A 15795-nucleotide genomic window follows, 5' to 3' on the forward strand; every position below is an offset into this window, starting at 1 on the left:
ATCCTATATTCTTAGACGCGTGACCTTGTTTAGAAACAAAGTTATTTAAATGTAAACAATGCCTACGCTTGGATCGCGTCACGGTTTTAACTACACTACCATCCAGCACGCCACTGGGCATGCTATACTAAAGCCTTGAGTGTACGTTAAGCACTCACCGAAATATCAATGTTATTCACTCACCGCCCAAGTGTCGGGTCCGTAGAGGAGCGTTCTCATGAGCCCCTGATTACACTACCGTAGAGGCGCCGCGTACGGCCCCTGGCTTGGTTTCCTTGTCAATATTGTATGATGGTCCTTAAAACGAACTTAGGCGCCATAACGTTGACAGGGGAATGCAAAAGACGGGGAGCCGGTGGCTGCGCCTGTTGAAATTTTAACTCGCCACTCGTTATGTATGACGCCCGATTAAAGGATACCTAGTGCTTAGATAGCCGCTCTGGATCTCTGGGCGCCAAAACCTTGCGAATTTTTTTAAAAATATTTTTTGCAGAAACCGCCTCTGGAGTTTTCTAAATAACTTCCCAAACAATGGCGATCATATGTGCGGTGTCAAAACCGACTTTTATTTTTATATACCTCATATAGAGAAGAATCAAATCGCGCCCTGGCGGGGCGCTTCCCTTGCGAATTTGTAAAAAAAATCTCCTGCAAAAATCTCCCCCGAAGTATTTTCAATTTCCCAAGTTTCCAAGGCGATTCGATGAAAGGAGTAGAAATTCATAAAGACAGACAGACAAACATACATTGTTTATATATATATATATATATATATATATATATATATATATATATATATATATATATATATATATATATATATATATATATATATACAGAGAGAGAGAGAGAGAAAGAGAGAGAGAGAGAGAGAGAGAGAGAGAGAGTGATGTATATATTCATATATTCGACTAACAGTATATTGTGTTTTGTGCGTCCGTTTTATAATGGACCCTGATACTTAGTATTTGTGTGTGTGTATGGAGAATATTTAAAACTTATGTTGTAGTGTTTGCGTAATTAAATTGTCATACTTTTGTGATGATACACAGTGATATAATTCAAACGCAAAGAATAGACATTTTCAGTCGCAAATATATTTAACATACATGTGTTAAAGGGAGGTAATGTTTTGACATACCATCAACAATTGGTGCAGCTCCGTCCGTCACACAGTTGCCTCTCTTACACAGCTTTTTAACGAATAAATACACATGTTAAATTCAAATACAATACACCTTCCTATACACACGTCGAGTCATAGATTTATATATGAAATTAGTCATGACATTTAGCATACAAATATAAACTTTAAGTGTCATATACACAAAATTTGTCATGCTACTTGCTGGAAACAGTTGTCTAGGAACCCATTCCGGAGCCTTGGATCGAACTATCAATTCGCTCCCGCCCAATTATAACTATACTTATTCAAGTCGGTTTAAAAGTACCCCCCCCCCCACACTCACGCCTCCTTCAATTGGAATGTTTTGCGGCACTTTTTACCAGTCTCTGTACTGTAAAAGTTTTTTTTTTTTTGTGTTGCAACACAATTGGTGTAGAAAACAGTTAAATCAGTGTGTAAAGCCATTTAGCAGTTTACTTTCTGAACTTCAACTATGAATAATTTAATATTTCAAATTTAAAATGAGCTTTTCAGTTTGTCTACATCTTTAACAACTTAGGGTCGACGCCCGGAGTAGCCGCGCCATCCTTATTCCCATAGCTACGCCACTGGCTGGATATTTTTTTTTTAAACGTATATTTTTATTTTATGCACAGTTACAGTTATGGTATTGTATACATATATTTATATTTAATTTTAAATGTAATTTTTAATTTACAGAAGAATCTGGAAGAGTTAGTAATAAAATCAAACACCAATTTTAATGAATATCCAACTATTTTAATTTACAAAAATGGACCCTTTCAAAAGTTGAAGTAAAACAAGAACGTACCATTCCACTGCCGCACGTTGTACCTTCAAAAGCATAAGAAAGATGACACGACTTATCGACAGGGTTGTAACAGTACATTCCCCTGCAGTATTCACGGGCTTTTCGACTCTGTAAAAATATAATTTTTAAAATTATTTTTCATTATTTTTATAATAACGGATTCAATTGTGCTTCATATTCAATAGTGCTATTTAAACTTGTTTAATCTGTGAATCTAGATATTACAGTAACACTAATTACAAACTTAACTCAGGATCTTAAAGTAACAATGTTCCCGACGTTAACAATAACCCAACCCGACTGTAGATCTTACAGAAAACTAAAAATGAAGAGGCGTTATTGCTTTGCAGGTTTTCGGGGTAAGAAATATATATACATATATATATATATATATATATATATATATATATATATATATATATATATATATATATATATATATATATATATATATATATGAACGTGCGTATGCTTTTTAAAACCCTTCTGTCTTACCCTAATGATTCACCTATTTTTACAATTTTTAAAACGATTTTATTTTAATAAATGGGGTTAAATAAACTACACATTTTGAAAAGCTTTGAATAAACGTGCACCCATAAAAAGCAGACAGAAGAATTGATGGGAAGACGTAATCAGATGAGTTTAACACTGAGAGGAATGGAGGAAGATGATTAAAAAACAGTTGTGACAGACCAAAACAACGGCTATGATTTATATTTGGATATAGATTTAGAATCAAAACATTACATTTAGTTAAAGGCTTAAATTTTGGCCTTGTTAAACTGATGTTTAAATTAAAGTTGCAAACATAACTATGTTCAGGAAACATATTTTAATTTGAGCTTGAGTTGTTATTTTATTTAAGGGGAACAATTTATTTCTGCATTAGTTTTTGTTTATTTTAAATAATGAACTTAATTAAGTTAATTAAAACTAATGTAGCTTTTGTGTTGTTTTGTTGTTTGTTAGGGACGATGTATGCAATGATAAATTACCTGTAAAGTACACTAAACGGGTTATTTCTTTGCAACCTTAATAGTTAACGCATTCATATTATTGGAATTGTGCACCATGTAATAAGCATTGTCTACTTATATTTTATCTGAATTAATACAGGGCGGGGGGTTAGGGGGGTCATAACCCCCCCATAGACCCATCGGTATATATATAAAGTATGAGGGGGGGGGGGGGTGTAAATCGAAAGTTTGAGAGGGGGGGTTGCAAATCGAAAGTTTGAGGGGGGGGGGCTGCAAATCGAAAATTTGAGGGGGGTGATGGAAATCGAAAGTTTGAGGGAGGGGTGGGGTGCAATTCGAAAGTTTGTCCCCGGGTAAAAATTTGAACACCCCCCCCCCCCCATGAGACGATCCTGGCTACGCTACTGATCCGTACAGTATAAGTTCTGGTTGTTGTCGCATACTCTCCCATCCGACCAACCACGCCATTCTCTACTGAAGACAAACTTCAAATATTTTTTGTACGTACTATATTATTATGTTTTTATTTTATAAAAAAAAAAAGACGAGCAGTTAATCAATGACAATGATGTAGAATGTAGCCCCTATAGAGTATTTTAAATAACTGCCCATAACCGTTCTCAACCAAACGTTTTGTAATATGTGGTAATCTATAAACAACCGCTGCATTGCAGTGTGTTCTAGGTTGGATTAAGACTATGGAAGCAAATCGAAAAAGAAAAGCAAGAAGAATTCGGAATAACGGCCTTTATGGCGCATAATAAGTTGACACGTAATACTTAATTGTGTTGGTGGGAATCTCTTCCTACACAAAATATTATAAACACACGAGAAGAAAGAAGTAATCTATTGTGTTAATTTTTATTCCTAAAAAATAAACTGCTTGATATGATAAGGGCTTACTCTACAATCATATGAACCGTTGCCCCTGAGCAAGACACATTGCTCTGAAGGGGGATAGAGTTGACCCAATATCTGACCAGACACGTCTGGAATCTGTGGATCTTTATCCAGTAATGTTGTCAAACACTGCTGACCTCTTCTACGATACAAAACAAAACAAAAATTTGCAATTATTCTTTAGAAGTCAACACTCAAAATAAAATATATAATTTTATTTTAGATGGAGGATAATTACTAAGTATTAAAGTTTGTTAAGCACTGTCTTTATGTGTGGAGGTGGGGGGGGGGGGGTAGGTGGAGCTAACCTGCTTTTAAACCGTAAACAGTTCGAAAATATAAAATAAAATAAATAAATATTTTTTTGCCGCTCACTCGTATATTATTTTACTAATAATTAAAATGTATACCAAACGTTTTGGTCCAAATGCCATATACCATGTAATTGGTAAAAATCAACAGTAGCGTTTCCATCTTAATTATACTTTAACAAAAAATTATAGGCATTTCGATAAATGAATTAATGCTTAATTTATTTTTTATTACAACTTAGAATAAAAGGGGGGATTATTTCTTGGAACAGTTTTAGTTATTGCGAACAGTAGCCAAATTATGTATATATATAATATAATATAATATAAATTAATATCAGTATAACAATTGACAAATATGATATGACCTACATTAAAAGTAAAAATTACTGATTGTTTTTTTTTTCGGGAAATACTTTGTTTTGTATAGAATGATTGAATCATTTTTCTAAACAAATAACTTGAAAACTTTACATTAGATACGTTATCTAATTGCACACTAGATACGTTATCTAATTGCACACTAGATACGTTATCTAATTGTTATGAAATGTTTTTTACGAACTATGATAACAAAATTAAAAAAAAAATTACTTTGTTTGTAAGAGGGTGTTTATGTATGTGTTGAAATAACTAATGCTGCAATTTGAAAATTTCCACGGATTAAGCTCCGTCTCGGGAGTCACATTGTAGTTGCTTGATGCTCCCATGATATAGCGATCACTTCCGCGACACATATTATCTTTCCCATCTCTCATGGCTGATAAGCTTGTAGACACAAAAACAGTTTTCATTATTTTGTTTAGACAACTTGATAAAATCGGCAAAATATATAGAGAAAAACTTGAGGGGGGTGCAAATCGAAAATTTGCCTCTGGGGGGGGGGGTGACACCATTAAGTGCCGCACCAGGTGACACCTGACCTGGCTACGCCACTGGGTGGACAGTCTCTGTAATCTGAATGGACAGAGCGTCTTCTCAACACTAAGCCACCCGTCTGTGTTTCCATAACATGAACCAGGTATCGGAGCTTGATGGACTCAGTGACGTCCTACAGATTCGAAAATTAGAACTCTGGACTCTTGGATTAGAAGTCGTAAGATTTGCTGTTCAACCACATTGTCTCTAATGTATTCTAAATACACCTGGTAAGCTTTTACCTGTGTCCAAGTTCGCGTGCTGCTGTACGGATCGAAGTATAACATCCCATTTCCACAACAACGGATGTGCTTTTTCCATTCTTTTCACATGTAGTTCCAGTATAAGCTCGACCTTAAGAAATAGTTTTAGTTAGGTTTTACGTTGCAGTTGCGTCAAATATTTAAATAATACATTAAAAATAAAGCCAGAAAACAACAATAGACATAAAGATAAAACCAATATTTCAGTTTATTAAATAAAACAATATCAGACGTCTAAACTATCCCCGCCAATTGAGGCAAAGCCCTGGCCATTTAGAGGTGCCAAAATTCGACTGTTTAATTTTAAATGTACCTTTTAAAATATAATTTTGTGCATTTTTGTTATGTTAAAGTTTTTGTAAAAGCAAGTAATATGGCTACATTCGTGACCTAATGCTGTCTCTTTAGAAAACTTACAATCTTTAAAACGACTTCAACAGTATATTACGCTAATTTTAATAGCCAAATAGGATACAAATAACACTTCATATACTTTTCCATCTTCTATGTCGCAGACCCAAATGATAAACATATTTTACCTTGAGATATTTTGTCTAGAGTATTTTATCTAAGATAATTTGTCGTAGTCACTATATATATATATATATATATATATATATATATATATATATATATATATATATATATATATATATATATATATATATATATATATATATATATATATATATATATATATATATATATATATATATATATATATATATATATATATATATATATATATATATATATATATATATATATATATATATATATATATATATATATATTGAATAAAAAAAAATTACAAAGCCTATATTTCTCGAAATAATGAAAATATTTCCGTAAAAAATAAAGTTTCGGAGGGCAACTCAAAAAAAAAAGTCACAGTTTATAAAAATAAATTTGTAACGCGAGGAAATCCTTCTGTATAATTTCGCCGCTTTGCAAATGATGCAATTAGTATTTTTTTGACGATTCAATTAGAAATTGAGATTAAGTGGCGAAATTGGATGCAATTTATATTTACTAATGGCGTATTACTAATGGCGTATATATATATATATATATATATATATATATATATATATATATATATAAGTGATGTTCATCAATATGTAAGTTGCAGTTAGTGTTATTTGTATACCATTTAGATAATATGAGAATATGAAATCAAGCTAATTAAAACTATATCATCGCGTATCTAAATTGATTAACAAATAACTTTTAAATTAATATAGCACATTGACTTTAGCTTTAACTAGATTTACCCTTGTTAGACCATGTACATTTTCTAACACATTTATCATCATCAAAACAAATTGTCAGTATTGTTGTTTTTTGTTCCTTCACTATTAGCATACTTTCCTTAAACAAAGTTTTTCAATAAACTGCGACTTACCTAAGATATCTACACTGCGGTCTGCGTTTGTTAAGTTGTATCTATGGGAGAATACCAACAAAAAAAAATTGCCAGTCACTAATGTTGTGCTTAGTTGTTTGAAACGCATTAAAATTCATACTTTATTAAATTATTACCCTATGAAGCACATGACGTGGTCATACTGTGAGAAAATAGTGTCATTATTTGATTTAACAAACTCGGCCAAAATGTTTAAAGCAGTAGAACCATCCACATAGTTTTCGGCGAGGGTTGTGGCATTATTGGAGAATGGAGAGGCTTCGGAACTCTGGATGTGGAAAAATATAGTTATATTTCCTACAACATCAACTCATTAAAATTAAAAACGATGTTAATTATGTGAATAATTATACTCAATTCTGAATTACTATTATCAGACTAACAGTTAACATGGCCAAGATCTAATCTGAATACGTTTGTCATCCTTATTTCAAGCAATCTTCTGGTTATTTATGAGCATTGTTTAAATAATCCATTGAAATAAATATTTAATGTGTGTTTAAAAAAAATTGTTAGGCTATGAAAGCAAATTTTGTCCTTTATTTTCAGTGAACGGAAATATCACTTTACGCTATTTACGATTTCTGAAAAAAAAAAACAATTCCACCATACCGATTTATTCAAAACATTTCAATAGGTCAAGAATCGATGAAGCTGGATTGTGACATAATATTTGGCTGAATTAGCTGCTCAATAAACTTTAAAAAAATGATCTGTTTCCTTAATATTCTTAAATTTTTTCGCTCTATTATAGGTTACACACATTCTTTATATTCGTTTCGTGCGCAAATTACTTTTTCCATGCGAATCTATTCTATTTAAAAAATGTAATTAACCAGAAATCACTCCCGCTCTATTCTATTTTTAAGCTATATATTATTCCTAAATAACCACTCCTAAATGTAAAAATTAAAGATTTATTTAAATTACATATACAAAGGGAGCTGTTTAAATGTTAGTATTTCATGACGCCTTCCGTTATTTTACCTCACAGAGGATGATCTTGTTGAGGCGAACGTTAAGCCTGAATGATGTTGAATTTATGCCTTGGTATAAGTTATCGACCTGGAAATACACAATTTTTATAAACTTTTATCTTTTTTTTTTTGAACGAATGTTTGTTTATTTGCTGTTTTCATGTTTGTTGGATGTGTCAAATCTTGCGGTTCAATTTTTCCTCATTTTCAATACAGAGTGTTTCTTTCAAACTGTCCAAATACGTTCGTTTTCGATGATAATGCAAGAATATCTAATTTTTAAACTATTTAGAAAATGTATTAGTACTTAAAATACAGGCCTAATTAAAATATTAATAACTAGCCATCGGTACCCGTTTTACGTGAATTATAGGCCTATATATTTTAAAATGTTGTACTTATTTGTGAAAAAATAAACTATGAAATAGTTATTGGTCAAAACGCAATGTGCTTAATTGCACGCTGAACGATATTAGTGACAAAGCAAAGAAATAACTAATAAGCTAAAAAACATAAAATAGAAACACACTGATTAAGTGACTTAAATGATTCCGTTAAAAATCTGGCTATTCAATGGTCATTATGTTGTTTTTAAGTAATGTGTATTAGTTTGACCGATAAAATTGTATATATTTCATAGCGTACGTCTTGATGAGTAGATCTATAGATCTAGATCTAAATCAAATTTGAATGAAGTACTTCTTTTCTTTATAGTCTAAAATCGGAAGATTCACATATAAAAAAAAATTGTTTGACTTAGTGTGTCTCAATTCCGCACCACCTGCGTGGTATTAAGTACACTATCGTCTCAGCTATTTAGGTACCTTATAAAACATAATTTTATCCCAAATTAACCAATTACATAGGTAAACAACCAAAGATTTCTATAAAATAATTAAGGCCTGAAATAGTTTAATATAGAAATTATTATTGGAATAGATTCTAGAGTAGATAGAGTTTAAATCTAGATCTAGATCTAGGTCTTAGCGTCTACGTCTAGTTTTGTGCGTAGATTATGTAGTCTAGATCTAGAGATTCTAGATCTAGATCTAGAGATCTAGAATTTAAATAAAGTAAATTTTATAAGTATAGGTCGAGAAAATTGTACTGTATAGTTTTCATAGCGTACGTAGCTCTAAATCATATTTGAATGAAATAGTTCATTTTTTTATTTTATTCTAACCTCGGAAGATGACGTCATTAGTTTCGTGCTCTTTCCCTAGTGAAAACATTAAGCGAGGTCATTGTTAAATGCGTCCTTGTCCCAAGTATAAACACTTTTCCGGTTGCATAATTAAAAAAGGAATAGAAAATATGTGTTCTGATGGGAAGTGTATGAGAGGTTTATATGTATGTACATTAAAAATAGTGTTGTGTCCGGCTTTGTTGACGTGTGTGTTGTTGTACGGACTGAACGAGGATCAAAAGCAACGTTTTTTTTTAAATAATTAACTGTTCATTAGTTTTTATTTAGTTATCAAAGTATGTTTAGGATTGTGGCAAATCGTAAGTAAGACGTATAAGAAAATAATGTATTTAAAATTGTAACACAATCTAGATCACTTTTCTAGCTTACAACTTCGAACACACCTATAATTCTTCTGAATCAACTTCAATACCCAACTGGTGTATAAAATATGTAAAGATGACTTTACAGGTTCTTACCCCATTAAAAACAAGAGCAAAATATTTCTGTATGTCTCTTATGGCGTTGTCCCTCACACCCGCTGCTCTAGTCAGGAAGATCTTCCAGCAGCCAAAGTCTACTACAGCAACAACGTCGATGTAGTAGTCTGGTGTGGACTGGCGTTTTTGGCGAGGATGTTCAAAAGGAGGAATTAATTTCTGCCGCACAAAATCAATGTCTTCAGGTATATTGTTGTCTTCTTCAGCTTAAAAAAAAAAAGATATAACCATGTTTATAATGTTAGCCTTTGTGTTTAAAATAACAAAACAATATGATATTTAAATAATTCAGTAGTAAAGATTAATTAAGATGGTGTACAGTTATCCGACTTACTCGGAAACATATAGTTAAATCCGTTAAGAGGATGAGTTTTTTGCTCCTGAAGGTCGAAATGTTCAAACTGTGAAGTCACATCTCGCTCAACACGCGCAAAAGGCGACAATGTGTACACAACACCGTCGTGAGTCAAAGTACCTCTCTGAAATTTTACAAACAATTTAAAACGGAAAAAAAATTAAATAAAATACGTCTAGGCTTGCTTATATAACTAAAATAGAAGCGACTTCCAGAAATGATACGTTACTCTTTTTCAATATTATTTCATGTAGAAGAAAATCACAACTAAGTACAAGATCTTACACTTGAATTAATTTCAATGTTTGAGTGACTTCTGAAAACTGGAATAGGTACTATAACCCCTCTCTGTTATCAAAAATAACGATAACTTGAGTACCGTTTTATCTTAAAAATGTTAAAAAATTATTTCCGGTCATCAGAAATCACGAAATATTTTAAGAATCCAGAGAAAACGTTTTTATATCTTTGTATAAAATTGTGTCTACCTAACTGAAATAGTACTTATGTTGTCTTTATTTTATCGTGTGATTATTTCATTTTCCTGTATGATTCTGTTATACTTAAACTAAAGCGGGAGTGATCTCCCATAAACTTTCTCGAACACTATTATATAACTCTACGGATGATGGCAACTCCGCATATATACATCATTTTAAATCAATTTTTAAATACTAATATGTATAATAGAATCTCGTAGAAAATAACTTGTGTCGAATAGTGCATACAAATTACTACCTTGTAAAAAAAATTATAAATTTTCAAAGATTGGTCGATGTCACACTAGTTCACTTTTCAGTCACTTTACACTATATATATATATATATATATATATATATATATATAGTGGTACCTTGAGATAAGAGTTTGATTTAAAGTATATTTACAGTTATACGTGTCTATAATTGAATTTTTTTTTAACAGACGGGTACGCAAGTTGTGAAGAAATTTTTCAACTTAGGTGTTGAATTATACGTTACCAGTGAAAGTCGAGTTTTGTTTTCCCAAAGGTCGTCTATTCTTTCAATCTGTAGGGCTGCGTTGCCTTGCACATCCTGGTAGTAGCCGATATCCTGTGAAACATGCTATGTTAGATGTGGTATTGGTATGGCGTTGAGTTATTTATAGATGGGTAAAGAGAGTTGATGGTAATACATTTAAATACTATGTTTATTTTATTAATACATTATTTTAAAAAAACCTTTTTAGTAACAGTCTTTTAAATAAAAAAGAATCTACAGTATTTTCTTTAAATATATAATCATGTGCCATCATTTAAAAATACAGAGAAACTCCTAGGTTACTGTATTGGATAGTTTTTCTAAATTACAAATATTTTTACAAGCTCTTATTTAACTCACTTCCTCGTCAGTCGTCAGTCATTCTGTCTAGATCGAAACGCCCGAGCGAAATTTTAGACACTTCTAACTCACAGATGCGGTTCGTAGTTGATACATTTGTCAAGACATGAATAAAATGCAACATGGCATTACATTTGACTTAATTGGTTGCCTGATTAATTTTTTATGATTAATTAAAGTTGTGTCCAAATAAGTAGGCTGTCTCATCAAACTATTCCGCGCTATTAGACACGCGTCATCACGTTCAATAGGTGCACAATGGTGTTTACAGGGTTCCCACAATTTTTTTACCAGAAAATTACCTGCTTTTCCAAGAAATTCCCTTCTATTTCAAGTATAAATTCCCTGCTATTTTTCATATAAATTTCAATTCGCATAACCGTTGAACATAAACTTGCCAAATTTAATATAATTAAACCACAAGAAAGCAGACATTTTTAGGGGTGCCACTCATTTTTTAAGTGAATCATATTCAGAAAATTCAATCCCAAAACTGAAATTTTTAATCCCTGAAACTTGATGTCGCATCAGAAATTAAAAAATAAATAAATTTGACAATACTTTTTTTTCAAGACATTTGTTTCATAATGCTATATTATTCTATACATTCAATTAGGGGATTTTAACTTTATAACAATCTTTAAACAAAAATTAATATTTAAAAGATTGTGCATATAACTAAAAATAGTTTAAAATAGTAGACGCATCTTGATCCCAAAATGTTTTATTACATTTCTAGAACCTCCCCCAATACAAAACAACTGTTTATAATAATACAATTAACATTACTATAGTGAGTTAAGCTGATAATAGTCAGACTTTGAAAACTAATCTAATAAACCGGGAGTGATCTCCCCTAAACTTTCTAGAATATTCTTATATAAAAAACAGGGGATGGAAACTCGGGATATAGACATGAATTTTAATCCATTTTAAATACTTAAACTTTTTAAAATAGAATAAAATCTCGTAGAAAAAAGAATTGCACACCAGTGAACGCCAAATAAAATGTGCATAATAGTGCGGAATATTATTAGTACTTTATAAATTTAGATTAGTTTTTGAGAAATTGGAAATAGCGTAAATTAGTTTTTCCGTTCAAAGAAAATTACTAAACATTTGACAGAAGGTAGAGAATTAGATCTTTTACCTACATGTGAAATTTCACTTATCTATCTGAAATAGTACTCAAGTTATAGGCTTTTGAAAAATTTAAAGTAAAAAGTACCACTTCCGGTTATCGGAAATCGCTCAAAAGTTGATACGGATCTACGATTTTGATAAAACACTTATATATGAAATTTCATCAACCTAGCTGTAACAGTACTCAAGTCATCGTGTTTACAGACACACACACACACATACACACACAGACACACACATACACACATACACACAGACATACGGACGAGAATGCAAAACTGTGTTTTTCCGTATCAGTGAGGTGTAAAACGTCGAGATTTGCCAAAATCTCGACTTTTTTTTGCACGATTACAAGACTTTCTCTATACTTCGTATATACGAGAAAGTAAAAACTTGTAGAAATATACACTGCAGTTTGTAACATATTTCTAACTATTTAATTTTAGCACTTCCTATATTGAGTTCAATAAGTTGTGTAATTCAGCCAAAAGTGAGTACTTATTCACTGCAACAAATAAACCGGGAGTGATCTCCCCTAAACTTTCTCGAATATTCTTATATAAAAAAAACAGGGGATAGGAACTTGGGATATAGACATGAATTTTAATCCATTTTAACTCAATCCGTCCCATGAGCCGCGAGATGCGGCTTGGGCCAGATTCACCGTTGCCCGCAAGCCGCAAGGTACGGCTCGACACCGCTAGTGATCATTTCTTTAACAAGTCATTTAACATGTAAAAAAACTACATTCTTTAACATAACTCACAGTTATCTTCATTTACTACTATAGAAATTTCTTTTCTGTTCATTTTGATGTATAATACATAAATAAATCTGGTTAGAAAAACATATGAGCTATAACTGTTTAATTAGGTGAGGGCTGTGTAAAAAAAATTCATCAACCTAGCGGTAATGGTACTCAAGTTATCTTGTTTACATATACACAGATACACAGACACACAGACATACACACAGACATACGGACAAGATTGCTTTATTATGTTTTCCCGTATCAGTTAGGTGTAAAACTTCGAGATTTCCAAAAATCTTGATTTTTTTTTTTGCACGATTACAAGACTTTCTCTATACTTTGTATGTACGAGAAAGTAAAAAACTGTAAACAGCAGATATTTGCTTAAAGACAAGATGTTTGAAAAATCTCCCTCATGCTATTATTGTACTAATTAATACCTTAGTAAAGCTAATATCTAAAATAAAAGAAGTTTCTGTTATTATGAAAAAATACTGAAACAGGTTTTTTATAAGTTCACAAAAATGAAAATTCTTTTTTTTCAAAATTGACCTTATTTAAACTATAATAATCATTCGCACTATTGTAAACTTAATGTTAATGTCGTTTCTTAGAGGTACCTGTATTATTTAAACTTAAAGGGGCCTAATATTAATTTTAACATTTTAGTTTGATAGAGATCAACTGGAACAACTGAAATTAGATCATAGGCCAAATATGACAAAGTATCCAAAAGTGCAAGAAACCCAACATGACGAAAAAAAAAGGAATGTCGTTATTTTGTAATGAGCTTATCCCCGTCAGCTTTCAGTTAAAGTTTAACAATAGACTCACCTCAGAAATAACGACAAACTCTCTAGAGGGAATCGGGCGTCCATCTTTGTCAGTTGACAGTGTATAGATGGGCGTGTCCAGACGGATGTAAGGCTTGCGGTGCATGCAAAGCTGTGCCGTTGTGTTGTCGGTGATGACCAACGTTATGTTAACATAGTCGGGTAGTTGTTGATTCAACACATCACTGGTAGTGTAGTTTAATCGCACTGAGGTAACAGAGACCAAATATATTTCAAAATACCACAACAAATATCAAAACGTAAATTTTAAAAAAAATAGACTCATATCTATACAAATAAAAACAATGTATGTTTGTCTTTAATGCATTTCGACACCTTTCATCCGATCGTTATGAAACTTTGGAAAGTAGTCTAAAACACTCATAGGGAGCTTTCGGCGAGAAAAAAAAATTTCAAATTTGCAGAGTGGCGCTACGGCAAGGAGCGATTTGATTCTTATTAATGTTCAGTATATAAAAATAAAAGCAAGTCGGATGCCTATTGACACTGATCATCTGAGTGCCATGAAATTTTGGGGACATGATGAGTATATTTTCGAGAAGGTTTTGCGGAAAATAAATTCTTATGGGTGGCGCCCGGGAGGCTGCTATTTTCATCCATCTGCTGATTGGCGCCAAGTGTTTCAAGCGGCTATTTTAACACTTAGTATCCGTTAACTGGACGTCCTGCATAGCCGGTAAGGGGTAGTTTTATATTATGCGTAACTACAACAGGCCATGCCGCCGGCGCCACGGAGATTTACGTGACCCGAACCACCCCGGGCTCCCCTGTGAGCACTATGGATCCTACGTTCGTCTTTTAAAAAAGGCTACATACATTAAAGACACAACGGGCAGCAATAATCGCTGCCTATATTGAATCAGGCGCGTCCTCTGACGCCCTGGTATGAGGCGATTTTGCGCCACAGGCTCACCCATAAGCTCTATGGTGCCGACGTCCGTGTCAAAGAGTTCAATAGAGTATTGATAAAATGGGTTGCTAAACTCGATCCCTAAATTGAAACTGGCGTGTCCAGTGGGTGTCCCGGTATGATGCGATTTGACGCACTGGACTATCCAGTGAGCACTATGGCGCCTACTTTCGTTTTAAGCAGCACCCTAATATATTGACACGGTGGCACACAATATTCGATGATTAAACCGAGCAAGTGGACGTACACGGCACCCCTGCGGTACTCTAGCAAAGCGCAATCCCCCGCGACACATGTGCAGACGCTGATGTGTGTTCTACCTCATTTTTGGAGAGTGATTAACGCAGATTCAAGGCTTTCGGGGGGTAGTGTAGGCGATCCTTCGCCACGACACATTTAATCCAAGAAATATAGCGCAGGCATTGTTTACAACAAAATAACCCAGATTTAGAAAACGAGATCACGAGTCTAAGAATATAGCATTGATGAAACACTCTTAAAATGTTTCGTCAGACTTTCTTCTAGCCACGTGGCAATGCGCGGGGACGGGCACGCTAGTAATAATATATAAATTTAATATATATATATATATATATATATATATATATATATATATATATATATATATATATATATATATATATATATATATATATATGTTTATATTTTTATTTTTATTTTTATTTATATATATTAAAATCATATGTACCTGTTATGCCAGAGCTAAATCGTAATAGGAAAATGTGAGCAATGACCCAGGTTACAATGAAAGTCAGCATTTTGGCGTGGGTTTGGGTTAGAGCATGTTCCACCACACTATTTATGCATGTTTCACTCAAACTACTTCAAATCCAACCCGATGGTATCTTGATGTAGTTTCGTAGATCCCGTTTTTTTTCTCTTCTTATCTGTCACGAAATGTCTATTTAAAACGCGCTTGATGTCATACGTCTGGCTTTGAAAATGTTCGCACAAAGATCTTGATTGTTATATTCGTAGGCT

The 15795-nt window shown here is 32.7% G+C and overlaps 1 protein-coding gene across 1 annotated transcript in view; it reads right to left on the reverse strand.

The window, feature by feature from the left end:
* The window catches only part of LOC131933361 (uncharacterized), a 19686-nt gene extending 4114 nt beyond the window's left edge, over nt 1-15572 (reverse strand). The window contains exons 1-13 of the mRNA XM_059290135.1: nt 15503-15572; nt 13864-14069; nt 10755-10847; nt 9754-9898; nt 9399-9625; nt 7744-7821; nt 6873-7024; nt 6736-6776; nt 5310-5421; nt 4744-4917; nt 3842-3980; nt 1959-2066; nt 1142-1193 (exon numbers count right to left, since the gene is read on the reverse strand). Of these exons, the coding sequence (XP_059146118.1) occupies nt 1142-1193; nt 1959-2066; nt 3842-3980; nt 4744-4917; nt 5310-5421; nt 6736-6776; nt 6873-7024; nt 7744-7821; nt 9399-9625; nt 9754-9898; nt 10755-10847; nt 13864-14069; nt 15503-15572 (1597 nt within the window). The remainder of the gene's footprint in view (nt 1-1141; nt 1194-1958; nt 2067-3841; nt 3981-4743; nt 4918-5309; nt 5422-6735; nt 6777-6872; nt 7025-7743; nt 7822-9398; nt 9626-9753; nt 9899-10754; nt 10848-13863; nt 14070-15502) is intronic.
* Nucleotides 15573-15795: the final 223 nt, after the last annotated feature.

The sequence above is a fragment of the Physella acuta genome, unplaced genomic scaffold (assembly GCF_028476545.2).
Source record: "Physella acuta isolate Inbredline_101_S28 unplaced genomic scaffold, ASM2847654v3 ptg002472l, whole genome shotgun sequence".
NCBI classification, from domain to species: Eukaryota; Metazoa; Mollusca; class Gastropoda; family Physidae; genus Physella; species Physella acuta.